This window comes from Takifugu rubripes, chromosome 5, assembly GCF_901000725.2.
Source record: "Takifugu rubripes chromosome 5, fTakRub1.2, whole genome shotgun sequence".
In the NCBI taxonomy this organism is placed as follows: domain Eukaryota; kingdom Metazoa; phylum Chordata; class Actinopteri; order Tetraodontiformes; family Tetraodontidae; genus Takifugu; species Takifugu rubripes.
The window spans coordinates 3,095,164-3,112,305 of NC_042289.1; the positions used below are offsets into that span (position 1 = coordinate 3,095,164).

The following is a 17,142-nucleotide window of genomic DNA, read 5'->3' on the forward strand; positions in this document are numbered from 1 at the left end:
CATACCCTGGGCACACGCACATAGAGTACAATATTGACTCAAGCTGCTGGTTGTCTGGCTATTTTGTTCAGCGAAATGCAGAAAAGGGCCTCGTGTTTCAATCCTTCAAATCTTGGCCTTGCTGTGTGTGTTTTGGTTAATGTCTGACTGCTTTCTGAGCGCCCTGAATGCAAAACACGTGTTAAACATGCTCCCTCACGATCACGCACGGCAAAATCTGGATGGAAACGTGCTGTTATTAATGCATTAAGTCTTTAGGCCTGGCATACGCTGATGGAGGCTCGATGGGGTTAGGAGGGAACTGGTCTTCTGCTACTGTACAGGTTATCCATTCCATCCTGAAAACAGGCCCTGGAGAATATCCCAGTGACCTACAATAACAGACACCATGAATTGTGGAGTCAATGAGCCTAACAAACGTTAACAACCAAGCCCCTGACCATCACCCCTCTTTTTTCAATCTCTAACTGCCAGGAACATTGTAGCAATTAGTATAATGACTGTGGTTTCGCTGGTAAGTAATCACATACTCTACGGCACAGCCCGTTCTCCCCCCATACATGTGCTATGAAAGTTCTGGTTTCATTGCAGTCCTTCCCATTGGAAAAAAGAAAAAAAGAAACTCCGTTCACTCCCACTTGCTTTCCCTCTTTCTTCTCCTCACACACTCGGCTCCTAACTCCTACACCCTTCCTTTCCGCCCTGTTCAAATCCAAACAAAAGTCACATCTGGTCTGTCTCTTAGCCCCTTCCCTCTCTCTTACTTTCTTTCTGTTTAACACCATTTCTCTCTCTCTCATTCTAACAACTTTTTCAACTGTTTCTATCAGACGTTAGGACAGCATTTTACTGGTGGTAACAGTTGGGTGTTGCTGGAGCCCACAATTTCAGGGACACAAACTCATAACCAAATTTAGATTCTGTGGTAGGAATGTGTTTAAAACCTCAATTTTTGATTTACATCTATCTTCATTTGACCATCAAATTAATCTTTTCTCTGGATGCCTCCAACTTTGACAAGAGGCATTTCAACATGACTGGCTGAAGTTACTGGTTTTATCTTGTTTTTATCGTTGTATTATCATTAGCACAAGCTGAGCTAACTAATGCTCATCATTAAATAATCAAAGACGTATATTTACTGGATTTTATTTTAAAATAGTGCTTGCATTGTGCCAACCAATTCCTCCAACCATCCTATTAGGATTTCTTAATGTGCAAAATGGAGGTGGCGCATGTGTAGATATTTTATGTAACAGTTGAGTTTTCAACTCTTGACGAAGGGTATTTTATCTGCTTCTGTAAAAAGGACTAAATTCTCAGACACTGAAAAAGAAAAAAGAACAGATTTGTGAAGGAACTTGTAAATGCATCTGTAAGAGAACATTACCAGGGATGGGCCTCGATCCAATATACTGTAGAGCCCATTAAATTTTAGGGGTGATCTGGATGTGAATCGTATATTCTACATTTCCCCATCCTCTTAGGTCTCACTGTGCAAAACGTCTTTTAAAACCCTTTGGGTGCAGCTTTTGCGTTGGCTGTATTGGTTTAGTGCAGCACGTGCAAATCAGGACACACAGAGCTTTTGTTAATGCGAAATGTCTGATTATATGTTGAAAAAAAGGACAACTCGTCTCCTGCTGTGTCTCAGCGCCCCCCAGGAGTGTCAAGTGTCCATCAAGCCTGCTAAAGAAAACACCAAAGGTGATGCTTTTTGCCCATCAATATGTATAAATGTCTGTTTCTCCAGTTCTCCAGCTGTGGGTCTGGCTAACTTTTATAAACTATACTTTCTTCAAGATTGACTTTTCTTTTTCTTCGTTTTTCGATGTGGGCCGCACAGGTTGCCATGGCAGCACCACATCTGGACCCAATGTGTTGTTCTACAGCAATTTTAATCCCCTACTTTTTTATACATCAGATTTTTATTTGCAGGGTGTTTTATCTATTTTTTTCCTCCCTCTCTTCTCACCACCATTTCTCTTTTTATCCCTCCTCCCTTACTTTTATATGGAAAAACATTCCTGATGCTCTACTCAGCTTCAGTGAAACCTGGTGCTTATTTTCTGTGCCCTAAATTGATAGCAAATGTGAGGAGCGATCCCCCCACCCTCACCTCCTCCCTTTTTGGCATTAGCAGCAATGATACGTGGAACATTTTTGCGACCATACTGAACCCTGGGGTTTTATGTTTTTGAAGGTGTTCCCCTTTATATTTGACTGCATGTGTTTTTGTTGAAGTTTCTCGGGAGAAAAAGTCTACAGATAGAGACTGAATCGTAGACTTTTTGTTTTTCAATGAGCCCCCCACTGCACTGTGCAAACCCAGCCTGGTTAGCCTCAGCTGTCTTTACCCATAATTCAACAATCCCCGTGTGTTTGTTTTCTCTTTTTGCTCTCGCTGTAAGACTCTGTAAGTGAAACCTTTACTGCTCTTTTTATTTTGATGCATCCAACTGAGTACGGCTGGACTCTATTGTTATGGATGTGTGCTGAGGAATGAAACTGAGCCTTGCAAACCGTACCTCTGTGGGGGAAGCCTATAACGGTTTTGATTAGAAAAGGAGGGAAGAAAAGCCAGGCAAGGCTTTTGTATTGGCTGTCTTTTGTTTCAAAACCTCGGGCTCGGTGTGTAACAGCGTAGCCTGTCATAGTTTTGCCAGTCAAAATAAGCTTCCTTTAACTTTGGCTCATGTTCTGCAAGTTAATGTAATCACTTTAAAAGCAGACCTCAAAAAACTAAAGGTCTATGTGCAACTGGGATCCCAATGATTATAAAACTTCTTTGACTGACTACAGCAACACACGCTTGCATTTTACACTCTTTTCTAAAGGAATTATAAGTCTCTCAAATGAAAGAGTTTAACTTTTTCAACTGGGGTGAAGAGGATATCCTCTTTTCCATGATTTTTTTCCAAATGTTTTGGGGTTTTTTACACTTTGTGTTGACAGAAAAAAAATCTGTTAGCTATTTTGTAAGTCCTGCAATCTTTCATTTAGGAGCTGTGTTTGAAGGCACCTGGTGAATGAACACTAGTTACTCTCACCTCTGGGGCTTTTGCTCTCTCAACGCCTGAAGAAAATGTTTTTAGTTTGTAAGTGTTACAATATGTTCCCAAACTAGATATTTTATACCTTTAGCACTCCAAAGGCTGACAGCAGCATTTGTTGCCTTGTCTTCCCAACAATCTGCTTCATGTAGCCTTCAGTTGTTCTGGGGCTCGATCAAGAGAACGGTGGTAGGCTAGTGGGTGGTTGCGAAGCACTGCTCAGATGGAGAGCCAGGCCTATCTGTTTGTATTGGCTAAATATCAGCATTCCACATGTCTTTGTGATTTTCAGCTCCCTGACCTCAGGAGACCCTCCAAGCTACTGTAAGTTATACTCACACCAGGAACGCAGATGCAACTGGGAGGGTAAGATGAAATCTTATTTGTATGTGGTTATTCTCAAAAAGCACCTCTCAGTAAAAGAACACACCAATAGTTTTGCTCCAACAAAATAAAAGCGCAATCTTTGATCATTACTGAAATATTTCTGATAAAACAATGTCTTGAAAAGTAGGATTCATTTTGTAAATCCACACAAAAGCCCTTTGTTGACTAATCAGAGGATGACTTAAATGTTTACCTGCTCTTGTCATTCCTCTAAATAAAATTAGTCACTCAAAGTAGTGCACCAGTAGAAATAGTGTACGAAAACAGTGAGTAAATGGAATGCCTGAGACACATGGACGGTGTCTCGGTGCAATCGATCTCAGAGGTGCTAATTAGGATCCTAATTGGTCAAGCAAATCTCCATGCCCATATGACACCTTCTCCAATTTTAAAACACAATACACTGCCTATAAAAGCAGTGTGATGGCATAAGAGAGTAACTTTGCCCTACTATTACCTCATTATTTATTCTTTTATTGCATAAACAAATGTTTGTCTTTTCCAAGGCAAAGATGTCTGAAAAACAAGACTTGACAGAAAATACAGTACGTGTGACAAGTGCATATGCAAAATCAGGCAAAGTGAAGAGAAACTGGGAGAGACGAAAGTGTTAATCACCAAAGTAAACTATTGCCTTTGGGTTGCTCTAAACAGGTTGCAACAAAAAAGTCTCCTTACTCATTTCTCCAATACTGCTGCAGGGTCTTAACTCTCATTTACCTTATTAATTAAAGCGTTCACATGCAAAAACCTGTGTAAGCATTTGTGGGCATGTGTGTGTGTGTCCATGCATGACGTTGCAACTGCAATCTCCAGTGCATTACTCCTTACCTGACCCCAGATCCCTTAAAATAATTATATGAAATAAAATACTTGAATGAACATTTGATTGCAGTGACCTTACCTAACCTAGCCAAATTTAGCCTAGCATTTCCAAACCAAAGTGAACCTAAAGAGCTTTCTGTTTTGATGCATGAAATCTAAAAGTCTTTATATTGATTTAATCTTTCTGAGGTTTTTTTCAAGGTCTAAATTAAGTAATGAGTACAAATCCAGTTGTTATTCTGACTAGAGCCCACAACTGTACTGCTTACTAACTCCCTTTGCCTTCTCAAAACCGTTCTAAATCCAACCTTTGCAATGTCACAGTGTTTTACACACCAAAAATAAATAGGCATCTCATAGAAAGATTAGTGAATGTGGGTTTAGGTGAGGGAGGAGATTGAGGGGGAAGTAAAAGCAAGATCACAGTACACTCAAATAAGAGACGGGAATAAAGGAGGGAGCCTGGAAGAGCAAAAAGAGTGAAAGTTGTCATAAAACCTCAATAATAAGTAGCCTCAGTGCCACCCAGTGACCACATCAAGACTGCCATAATGACAGGCTGTGCAGAACACATGTCCATCTGATCAGGGGATTATATGTGTGTTTGTGCAGGATCTGTGCACAAAAATGGCTTAGTTAACCGGGTGACATTATTCTCAGCACGGGCACAGGCACAGTCTATCATACACACCACAAACTAACAGTCCACAGACACACTGCACACGTGCACCCTTTAATTTAGACGCCGCCGTTCTCCTCACTTGGTCAGCCAGCGGAGGTGCATGTGTTCTGTACTGGAACAACACAAATTGAAAGATAATCGGTGTTTGTTTAAGAAGGTGGTTTTAAACGTTATATGTTTGACAGCTCTTAAAATGACGTGCTTAGACAGTGACACAAATGCTCTTTCATTTTAATAAATCCTTTCAATCCTATTCATTTATCTATCCAAAATCTACTGGTTAATCCATTAGTGCAGTTCTGGGATGGCTGGAGCCTACTGTATTACAGCTGCCTTCAGGTACGAGGCAGTTTCTTTTTGTTTAAACAGTTTTTTCTTTTTTAATTTGTGTCAATCTTGATAACACCGATCACGCAATTAAACAGTTTAAGAGACCATTATAAGCCGTGTCTGCAAAATTTAAGTAAATGTACTGAACAATAACAATAATTGCTTGTTTTTTTTACAGTAATATTGTGGTACAAATAGGGCAAATATGTCCTACATATATTAGCATAGTTGTTACTGGGCTTTTAAAAGACTAACCAAAACTCAAACTGCACAAATATGATTTCTAAATGACTTTTTCTAAGCAAAAAGCAGAAAGGCAGAACAGTATCTTGCAGTATCTTATACATTACAAGACCTTCTGCAGGCAACAGAATTTCTTTCTATAAAGGTAGATAGAAAAGTTACGGGGAGAATATTCCTTAATTATTACTTAACCAGTAACAAAATGTAGCACGAAAAATGACTCAAAATTGCCATTTTGAGATTAATATTTCAATTCTTTTTTTAAACACCTTAACAGTAGCACATTAAAACAGGGGTCATACTTAGGGGTAATTCTATCAACTATGTCAACGTGATCATGAGATAGAGGAAACAAACCATTTACTGGACTTCGAAGTGAATATCAAATGTCAAACACGTGACGGACACAGCAGTCCGGTATGTGACCGGCCAAAAGGTTTGGCTGCGGAGCTCATGACAACAGCAGCCAAGGAACGTCTGAGATGTGCTCCAAGAAAAATCAGAGCCGGTCCAAAATAAAATCAACTAAGTTTCACCCTAAAACGTGTAATAAATAGCGTGTGTAGCACAGAGGTGTTTACCAGAGCACGTAGATATGAAAGCTCAGGGGAGAGAAAGCCATCTCTTTTAGCAAACGTGTGACTACCCTACAACCTGTGTCCATTTATCCTGGACGTTGCAGGACACAAATACCAAAAGCATATGAGAGATGTAAATTAAAACAACTTTTATTTTGAGCAAGAGCATCTGTCATCTAATGAACTATGGAAAATGATATGTGAAAAAAGGGCACCGCCATGATTACTTGAATATTTTATAAGTAGCACTTAAAATAATAGTTGCTCTATATGTGGTATTTTAAATAAAACATGAAGCGTGTTTGTGTCCTTAAACAATTAAGTTGAAACTCCAATTAATAAACATCCAGAGTATGAAGGCTATAAGATTTTTTTTTTTAACATATGAGAGGTTTGCTGGTATCACTCTACTCATCAGGAGGATTTTCTAGGATCTAAATATAAAAACAGGCCTTGGAATAATACTTTAGCTGGTGGAAGAAAATCACCCTGGAATGGAGTAGTGAAGATAATGGGACCAGTCCTGGTGTTTCTTAAGTGTGAACAGTGTCTCATTAGGGTCTGTTTTACAGCCAGGCCAGAAGGGAAAGTACTGTAAACTTAAATGAAAAGGAAAAGCGAGTACGCAGCTGAAGGGGAAAAAGACTGCAGGGGTAAGAGATGCTCTCAGGACCAAAACCACAGATAACAATCTAACCACACAATGAATGCTAGACTGCCGTGATTCAATGTCATCTTAAGTATATTTTTAATGTGAAGGGAGAGAGCGTGGCAGAGAGAACCCCTATCCACCTTTTCCTTTCATTCTCCTCTCCTCATTCAGATTTACTGCTCTTAAATTGTTTGCCCTCTGCTTTTAATGGCCATGTAGATCATCAGCTCTTAAAATAAACACCGAGGCTAGGATTACCTTCTCTATCACCGTTTCACTGAAGCAGAACACGCTCGCTCTGACTGTGACTCGCTGTGCTCCCTGCTTTATATTCATTCTCCAAGAACTGCCCTGTATGTTTGGATTGCTGGAGAAACACCACAGACTGAGCCAGAAGCACAATGGAAACTCAAGTGGAGACCCAAACCAGGGTGGTCTGCGTCTAATGCTGCAACAACTAAGAGTTGCCACACTAATGTCCAATAACAGCTCAGTCCATTTCGTACAGTAGGGAGCCAAATAAATGAATAAACATCCACACTTATATGAGTAAGTGCAGAAATAAAATGTTTTAAACCACTGGCAGCTCAAATGCCCAAGCTCAAGTCATTTAATGGAATACAGAACTTTTTTTTATACACAATAACCTTTTTAACTATAACAGTTTTGCAATGATAGATTGTACAGAGTGAAGAACCGGTGGAGTAAATTCAGTTGGGGCCACGTTTCCCCTCTTCCAGGACCACCACAGGTCATTTGAGTATATTGTTGCTCACGTTTCCTTGCAAATGTGAGCAGAGTCCATCAGGCATCAGGTGTAAAAGGGGTTCAGGTGCTCTGTGCGCTCAGAGCAGACGCTCGTGCTCAGTGGCAGTGACGCTTCAATGGCATAAGCATATGCATGGACGCATAGCTACTCAAAAACACATCACATACTTTTGAGCGAGCCACAAGGGAGGGGCCTTTGTCTTTTAAGAGGAGACTCACTTTGGGTTTAAAATAAAGGGGGCGGACACATGTTTAGGCTTAGGCCCGGACGTTTGGTTCCCCACAGACTTAAGGTAATGTTTCAGCTACACTGATGTGAAATGCCTCTGATTAGTCTGTTACAGGCTAATTCTACATCATTCTCAGCTATACAGAAACTTGGGAAGACGGGGAAAGTATTTACTAAATCAGAAGTCTTACACATTTTGAGAATAATTGAGTCTTTTTTTCTATTCATAGTTTCTTCTCTTCTAACCAAACCTTACATTAATAATCACCATTCCTAATCAGGGTCATGGGGGGGTGTAGTGGCCTATCCACATCTACACCCCATAGTAAAGCTAGTCCTTTGTCCTCACTTCCCCATGGAATCACATGGATCAATGCTTCCCTTTCTCTGGCAAAGTAATCCCATTCATATCTTGTAGTATTATCTGCCATTACTTCCCAACCTTGGCATTCTGAAACTGATCTTTGAAGTTGCCTCTCTTGTGTGATGCAACCTGATTTCAAAATGTGGATTTTAAAACTTGTCGTCTGAGGCCAGATTTAGAGAGTGTGGTGGTTTAATTAGCCTATCTATGTGACTCGCTTTACCCATCTGATTCTTCTTGGCGGTCACCTTCATGTTTATTGATAATACAGGTTGTAATCTCCAAAATACAGTTAACAAAACTCATGTAGACCGTGCGGACTGGCTTGGGGTCAAACAAAAAAACGGAATTACAAGTGAAGGAAAATCTGCTCTTAAATTAAAGGCATTTTTAAGTCTCCCTGGCTGTCATCCAATGTCAAAGATCCAGCAATAGTATATTTCCCTCAACAGAATACAAATGTACTCTTTGGAGCCAACATCCCATTCTGACTCTGAACCCTGTTAATGTAACGCAGCTACCTGAGACATTGCTTTGTTTTGAAACTCAACAGAGCTCTCTATACAGTAGGTGTCCCCTTCTTCATTTGCATATGTGTGGAGGATACCCTCTATGAAGTGAAAATGATCTGAACTGCTTCCTCTGGCAGAGCGCTTCGCTGCCGTTGTCCACACCGCGGGCCGTCATCTGTACTATATGGCCGCTCATCGTGCCAAAAAGCTGACACTTCTTGGCTAACACCCAGGAAAGGTGCACTGATCAAAGGAAAAAAGCCCGTGGAAACTACTCATCAGCCTGTCTGGACAATAATCCAGTGTCAGTGACTGGAGGAAAAGAGTTAACTGTTTCCTGCCCAGGACAGAGAAGACTAAATGAGAAATGCAGATCTTTCCTTTCATTCATCTAACCCTAACGCCATTTCATATTAAGAGGGAACCATTTACACACAAAAAAGCCGTATTGGCACATTGTACTCATAAAATCAAGTGTCTCAGTTCAGGATCAAGTGAGTGCGTTCATAACCTGTGCAGAGACTCTGAAACAAAACTTTTTATTCCAACGGGGGGAAAAAAACCAAACTTGTCACACATAAAGCCATAAATAACAATAATCAAAAGGATGGAGCGGAACTTAGAGTCAATTTCTTCCATTCCATGCTGAGGACTGGGAACAGGACCCCCCACCTCTGCAACCCCCATATATTCATTCTGTTATTTCAGGGAACAAAAGCGGGGCTCTTGAGGCCATGGGTGGATCCATGAAAGGAAGAAAGGAGTCCTGCTCCAGGTCCTGGCTGAATAGAGGCCTTTCACACATAGAGAGGCCTGTTTACTCTTCCTCAATAATGGCTCTAATTTTATGATCATTATTGAGTAATCCCGTCAACCCCCACATCCCGCGATTAACGCGCTCTGCAATCAGTCAAGGCACCACTCGGAAAATCAGGTGCTTTTTATATATTATATTATATTATATTATATTATATTATATTATATTATATTATATTATATTATATTATGTTATATTATATTATATTACTCTCTGATTAGAGAGGAGCTGTTTTTAAGCCTCCATTTTGTTGTATCTCTCAGCAAGCACTATCACACCTTAAACTGGTGGAACATTCTGGAAAGAGAAACATTTTCTTTGCAGTTTTATGTCTAATTTATTTATCATCTCGAGATAAGACCAACATTTTTACATGTTTGGTACACTAAGAAAAAGCAAATACAGCAGCAGTGGGGAAAAAAGAGTTAAGGAGAAAAAAAGGAAATAGGGGAAATGTAAATAATGAGAGAAAGAAAGGGATCAGAAGAAGACAAGTTGGCAGAGACTATGTCGTTTTGAAAAGCTGGCACCTTCTAAACAGAGCTGTAGCTGTGGGTGCCAAATCCTGCCAACCAAGCCCACTAGCCTGAATATCTGCCCTCCCTCTCTCTTTGTTTTCAGCATGGCATTTTGCATCATCTCCATTCTTTGCTCCTCTTTTTGCTTTATATCAGTGTTCAGAATCTTCCTAACAGCAAGGAATGACATTTACAACAGTTAAATGAGAGGACAAATAAAGAACTGGAAGACATTTATTCATTCATAATTTGGGGCAGATTTCAAGGATTTTATTCTTTTACCCGAGCAGCTTTTGTTTCGATATAACTGCCTTTTTTTTTTTTTTTTTTAAATCTTGTGATGAATTTGAATTAAAACAAAAATCTAGGCAGTGACCAGGACCAGCGTTCTGTCGTAGCATGGTGCTCCCATCCTGATTTCTGTGTGGATAGAGCTGGCCCGATTACAAGATGGTGTGCTCTGCTCCACTGGACCAAGAGAGGAAAGCAAGAGGCACAGTGAACAGAACGGAGCTGGAAGAAGGACGTTCAGAAAATGATGCCGTCTCTTCCTCTGCTTTTCTGGCTGCTCCGCCATCTTAACCTCTCCTCTTTGGCTCAAGTGGCCCCAAACATGTGATGCGTATGTTTTAAAAGATTTCTGACCTGGCTCCTGTGGGGAGCTGACGAGTTGCTTCCACATATTTGCATGTAATAAAATTAGGCTGTGTTAATTTCTACAAAAAAAAAGTCCTGGAACATGTGCAGCTTTTTAGATTTGTTAAGCATTTTTAATACCATGTTTGATTTCAAATACCTATGTTTGGGGCTTTTTTTTAGACATATATTCATTTTTTTGACTGTGCAGAAATTAATAAAAGAGCTGAACTGCTAAATTAACAAAAGAGATAGCACAGCATTAATTTATTAGCTTTAATTAAACAAATAATTAAAAATCACTGTACAGTGAAATTAGGAAATAAAGCAAATCCTTCTTGCCTGCAATAAGAACTTTCTGGTACAAGGCATTTTTCTATTTGCAAAGCTAGGACCTGACCTTTGTTTCCAAATTAGACTTAATTCGATCATATACTCAGCCTTTTGTGTATTTTTCCAGCATTATTCACTAAACTGGATAATTACAGCGAATATGAAGCAGGTTGGCCTGCTACCAAGCCCGGAAAGCTGCTCGGGCCTATAGAGCGGTGGAAGGTAGCGAGAGATCTGCAGAAGGTGGTCAGAGGATTGGAGAGGAACGTTCCAGGTCTTTACACCGAATTATCTGGAAGGCCGATCGCACTGGAATAATCTATTTACCCACAATTCCTCAGATTTTACACACTCTTCTTTTTCTATTCGCCATCTTTATGTGAAACACCCAATTCAAACATATGAAAAAACTGGGAGCTCTGAAATCGTTCCAACTCGGGACCGTAAGAGGGCCCCATGCCTCCGTGCCTATTAAAAACGCCAGCGTGTCACTGACAACATCCCACCACGAGAACCGTTCACCAGACCTCAAACTTTATTGGCTACATTATTCCATTTGACAACAAAACATAGGGGAAGTTTCCGCTGCGAGTGTCAGAGCAGCAGTGATTTTTCACACCACATGAATGGAACTCCCTCGGCAGCACCACTCTCGTTTCTGTGTCGGCCTGGGTTACCTACCAGTGCCAGCACGGCGGCCCACGGTGCCAGAGACTGAGCTGGAATTTCCTCTTATTATTTAATCATTTGGATTTTTCTTCTGCAGCACTGTCACAAATCCTGACTGCCTTATAAACGCACTCACTAGAAAAATATTTGTGGTAAAAAGGGAACATTACACAGTCTTATTTAGTTACTTACACATTATATAACATGATCTGATAACTTCACCTTCTTTTGAAGCTTAGGATATTGGGCAAAGTAGATAAGATGTGCTTGATGGATTAGCATGGCATGCTGGCATTAGGTCTCTCATTCTGGCTGCCTGTTGAGTACACTCTTTGTTCCCTTCTTTAAAAAAAACATCCTCTAGCAGACAATCTGATGAGTAAATGAACGTCCCCAGAGCAGCACACAACCACCATGTCGACCTGATTTGGACAGTTCTCATTCTTTTACTCTTTTGAATGAAAGAAGTTATGAGGTGGCTCATAACATAAAGGACAAGAGCCAGAGTTACGACATTAATTTTGCATTATTAAGTGACTTGGAATTTTTTGGTGGTATCAGCTCAAATGAGACCCGGTAGTCTGTGCTGAGTGTATTGTGATATCTATTAAAAGGTTCGTGAAGAGGCTGTTTTTGGTAGCAAGCTGCAGCTGTGGACAAGAAGCAGAACAGCGTATGCTGGCTGTGATCTGTCCCAGGTCTCAATGCCCCGCCTGGATGGGCCCAAGACTATAATTGGACAAAAGCAAAGACACATTCTGTACAGTAGAAAAGCAGAAAGCGAGGAGGAGTTTGTATCTACCGGTACTATTGTGTCAATCATGCCATTTGAAATCGTGGACCCCCCTCCTTCTTTTGCCGTGCAGCTGGTGACAGTGACATCATAGGGACAAGAGTGAGGCTGCCCTCCAATCATCACGCCTGGCAACTGATAGCTTCCGCAAAACAGACACCCTAGAATCGGGAGCTAAGAATAAACTGTAACGCTGCCACTGCAAAGGTTAGAATGAAGCCACTGTCTGTCTGTCCTCCATAAACTCTACTTAACCCCCCAGCCCAGCCTCTGGGAAAACACAGGAATCCCAGCCAGCACAAACTGAGTTTTTTTTGTTTGTTTGGTTTCTAACGCTTCTTCTGTTCCATTCCTCTACGTGCAAATTGTTGTGCGCAAGCAGCCGAGGAACACTGCAGATTTTAGGATTGAGCTGGCCTCATAAAAAAATCTTGAAATGCATCTTTAAGTAGCGGTCTGTTCATTTTAATGCCAAAAAGACACCGTGTCCCTTTTACGCACACATATGTGAAAATCTCTGAAGTATAACATATAGAAAAGGAGATTTCAAAATAAAGATAGGTGCAAAAAGACAACGCTTTGCCAATCTGTTTCAGGGCAGTGGTATTTCAGCAGTGATAGAGATTTTATGGCGAGGACCACCAGGCTGTGCTGGGAGCTAATCTGAGCTGCAGTTCGCCATGGCGCATTGTGGAACAGGAAGAGGTGCTCGGGAGGCCCCACAAACTCAAGCAGAGTTACACACTGAGCTGAAAGGAGCCTGGTGAGAGAAGCTGTTCTACAGAGGAACGCAGCTCTTCCCTGCCAAGGAGAAGAATTAAGGTCCTGTAATGACAATTCAGGCCATAGTGGAAGAACCAGAGCAATGCAAAGTGCAGGATGGGTGACTTTGTTTGTTCTGACAGAGATTTATCTGTAAATGCACAACTGGTGGGTACAGAGAACAGTGAGCAGTTGTTCTTGTGCTAACTTCCTCATGTGGATATAGCACTTGAAATTTCAATGCTAATCTGACAGCTAGTTCGGTGTGTGTGTGTGTGTGTGTGTGTGTGTGTGTGTGTGTGTGTGTGTGTGCGTGCGTGTGTGTATGCATGCATACATGCATGTGTGTGTAAGAATAAATATTCGACAAGTATGGCCACAGTAATTTGATGTGTTATTCTATAATTGACATTTACAAATCATTATTCTAGCAAATGTAAGATATCCTTTCAAAAAATATTTTAAATGAATTCATAATCAAGGATTTATATTTAATTAATAATTAATACTTCCGCAAAAGTAAAGCCTGTCTTCTTAAATACTAAATCCTAATTTTTTGTTCACACTGAATATATACGTAAAACAAATATCGAGCCACAAATGGAAGACTTAACTGAAAGAAGGACAAGCTTCAGGCTTTGTGGAGCATGAATGAGCTGTGTTTGAGAAAAATACCCGTGTGTGTCAGCCCCAACGTGTGTGTGTGAGCGTATATACAGCTGAGACCAGAGACGAGCCTGCTCTCCCTGCCCACTAAACTATCTGGGACTGGGCCAGCTGTCATTGCACTCTCCTGACCACCACACACACACACACACACACACACACACACACACACTCATCGCGATATTACCAATCTCACAATAACATACACACGGATTAGAACCACATGACAATCTGCCTCACACACAAACTGCACATATGCACATGCATGCTCACACAGATAAACAGGTTTGCAGATGCTTTTGTTTACCAATGGCACTGGGATACATGCGTATTTGGATTTAGACAAATTTGCTCCCAAATACTTGAACAAATGTACAAGCACAAACATATCTTTGGGCAAATACAGGTTCTAAGCCTGGCTGTCTAATCCTCAGAATATCAGAAAACATTTTGTTTTAAAGCTTACATTTGGTGGACCGGCCAGTGAAAAGTCCAATTTTTACCGTTGTCAACATTTTGATATTGGATTTATCAAAGACTCTTATAACATTTGTTCGGCTCAGTTTAATCTGTGGCTACCACATTAGATGGGTGTGTGTGAGTACAGCCGACGCTCTGGCCACGTTATTCCCACATACCTGGTGTGTGGACGAAGTAGGCCAGGTAGAGATCCAGCTCCTTGACCGTCACTCCGATGTGGTGCGGCTGGACACACAGGCCATGGTTGGAACACTGGGGTGACTTGACCAGCCGCTCACCGTCTGTGCTCTCCAGGGGGCTTCCCTTGAACAGGATGACCATCACCAGGTCCAGCCGCCACACCTTATCGGCCTGGCGGAGACAGTCAATGCGGCGGATCTTGCCCTTCTGGTCAGGATTGGACAACACACAGCAGGGGGGCTTCTTCCCTGTAATGGTGAGCACAAAGTCCTCACGGAACTCTGGGCGAATGTCCTTGCGGAGCTTGGCCAGTAGGCGCGAGGCCCACTTCTGCTTGATCTCTGGCTTCTCCCCCAGCAGCTCGTCCTTCACCGCGCGCTCCTCATCCTTGCTCATCCTCTTTTCGTGCTTCTTGAAGTACTTGCGCTTACGGGCCTGCAGGTTGAACCAAGTGTATGAGAAGGCACGGACATGGGGGAGGAGGGCCTCAATGAAGGGATGAAATTCATCCTGAAGAGAGAAAAAGAAAGACCGCGTTAGAAGGCAGAAAGAGCAGACTCAATTTCAAAAATAAATCTCTGCCAATATTATTTGAAATAAAAAGGAAACAGTGTGAAATGCAAAATTACACAAAAGCTCTGTTTCTAGTAAAATTATAATCGTGCAAAATAAAATAAAAATCAATTCAGAAAAATGTAGAATAGATGCTAAATTAAACATCATCTTTAGATATAAATATACATCTAGAATTATTAAAAGTAAAAATAAATCTGAAAATTATAATGTAACAGCTAACATCCAAGGCATCGCCAGCACAACAAATGCATAAAAATTCAAATCCAGAAGCGAATGAAAAGCTGAGCCAAGTTGCGCTCCCATCGTGTTCCGCTGCAGAAGAAAACAAATTGTTATTCTGTGGTACCGTAATACCTTCACTACATATCTCTGAGCAACAAAGCCCAGATCTCGCCACAGCGCTCCTGTGCCAGGGTTGCCACACACCGGTCGCTCACCACCGCCAAGCTTTGCCGCCACAAGACCGCTGTTGAAATGTGCTGCTAAAAGATCAGCCATACCATTTCCTATCTCTGCTACCATGCAAGGGAGCTCCAACCAGACTCACATTTCCACAACAAACTGAAAGCAGACAGAAATCACTACAGAAAAGCACACTACAAGTAGAAGACAGACGGCCTGGTAGTTACCATTTTGCACTCTCATCATAAATTTGGCAGAGCGTATAAAGTGAAAAAAAAAAATCTCCTGCACCAGTTTTTTTCCCCTCCTGCGCTCCCCAATGTAAAGCAAGTGCTGGTTTGGCAGAGTGCAGAGAATTAGCAGATGAAAAAAAAAAAAAATTATATATATACTAATTCACAGAATATGCTTCCGGAGAAAGTAGGTGAATATTTAAAATCATTAAGATTTTAAGAATTCCCCACAGAAAGACTAGCAGTTAGGAAAAAAAGCAAAGAAGATTTTTTTGGGAAAAAATGATAAGAAGTTAAGAAAAATGTTTTTTTTTAAAAAATAAATAAGAAAGGATCAATGCCTTTAAAAAAAAAAAAAACAACAACAAAAAAAACCGCCTTGGCAAGTGTAATTGGTGGTGTCTGTTCTGATCCCTGGGCCCGGCTCAAGTCTCACACACACGCACACACAGATGGGGGTGCCAGGGAGAGCAGAGCACAGAATAGGGAGGAAAAAAAAGAGCCAAATCAATGTTGGACGAGCGCATACGACCGCTGGCAAAGCCGAGTGCTGCTTCTTTTTTCCCCTTTTCTCTCCAACTCTCTCTCTTTCCCTTTCTGCTTTTCGCTCTCCGTCTCTCGTCCTCTCCGCGTTCTTTCCCCAACCATTGCTTGAGCCTCTGCCAACACAAGTAGGGCCCACCTATTTGGCAACGAGAAGCCTGTAGCCCAGCCAATGCGTTCGCTTCAAGAGCTGAAAGGGAGGAGGAAAAAAAGAGAAAGGAGAGGGTGGGGAGGGGTGTAGTGGCGAGAGAAAGAGTGAGCGAGGGGGAGCAGGTGGGAGGGTACGGGAGCTAGCCGCCTTGTCCGATGCTGCACAATTTTGCCAAATCGACAAGTTCCACTATGACACGGAGGGAAAGTTCAGGGGAGTGAGCCGTCTCCTGCACCAATCGCCCTCGAGCCAGCCTCCATCTCTCACGATGGCAGCCATCCGCCACCTCCACCGGTCGCCCTCCTCCTCCCTGCTTGCATAATGCCACCTTGGCAGAGGATGGCAAAGAGGGGACACACAGCTTCTGAATCCCTCTAGACCCCACCGGCGGCAGCTGCTCACGGGTTTTACCACAGCAAACAAAGAGGGAGAAACAAACCCGAGGAGCCTCAGCCTGCACACGCAGAAATCGATTTGCAGGCAGAATACAGAAATGGTTACAGAAACTGAGGCAGGGGTGGGGGGGTGGGGAGACAGAGGTAACAGAATCTGCCTTTGGAGGCAAAGAGTGTGTCCTGTGAAATCTCAAGTCCTGGTCCCTTCTTGAGCGACCCGCCCCCCCGCCATCCCCACACACACACACACACACACACACCAAGCTTTTGCGTGTGAAAATGCACAGCGATGCGCTGCCATGTTGCCTCATCACAGAGCACACAAGGCTGCACCTGCTGTCTGAAAAGCTGCTGCATCAGTGAAC

At 41.9% G+C, this 17,142-nt stretch overlaps 1 protein-coding gene across 15 annotated transcripts in view; it reads right to left on the reverse strand.

Moving 5' to 3' along the window:
• nfixb (nuclear factor I/Xb) overlaps positions 1-17,142 on the reverse strand; it is a 114,539-nt gene that overhangs the window by 54,507 nt on the left and 42,890 nt on the right. For 13 of the 15 annotated variants that reach the window (XM_029836816.1, XM_029836823.1, XM_029836813.1 and 10 more), the window contains one exon: positions 14,456-14,987. In XM_029836816.1, the coding sequence (XP_029692676.1) occupies positions 14,456-14,987 (532 nt within the window). Of the gene's footprint in view, positions 1-14,455; positions 14,988-15,407; positions 15,662-15,682; positions 16,363-17,142 lie in introns of those variants that run through there. The other 2 variants (XM_029836821.1, XM_029836810.1) reach the window with 2 other exon arrangements.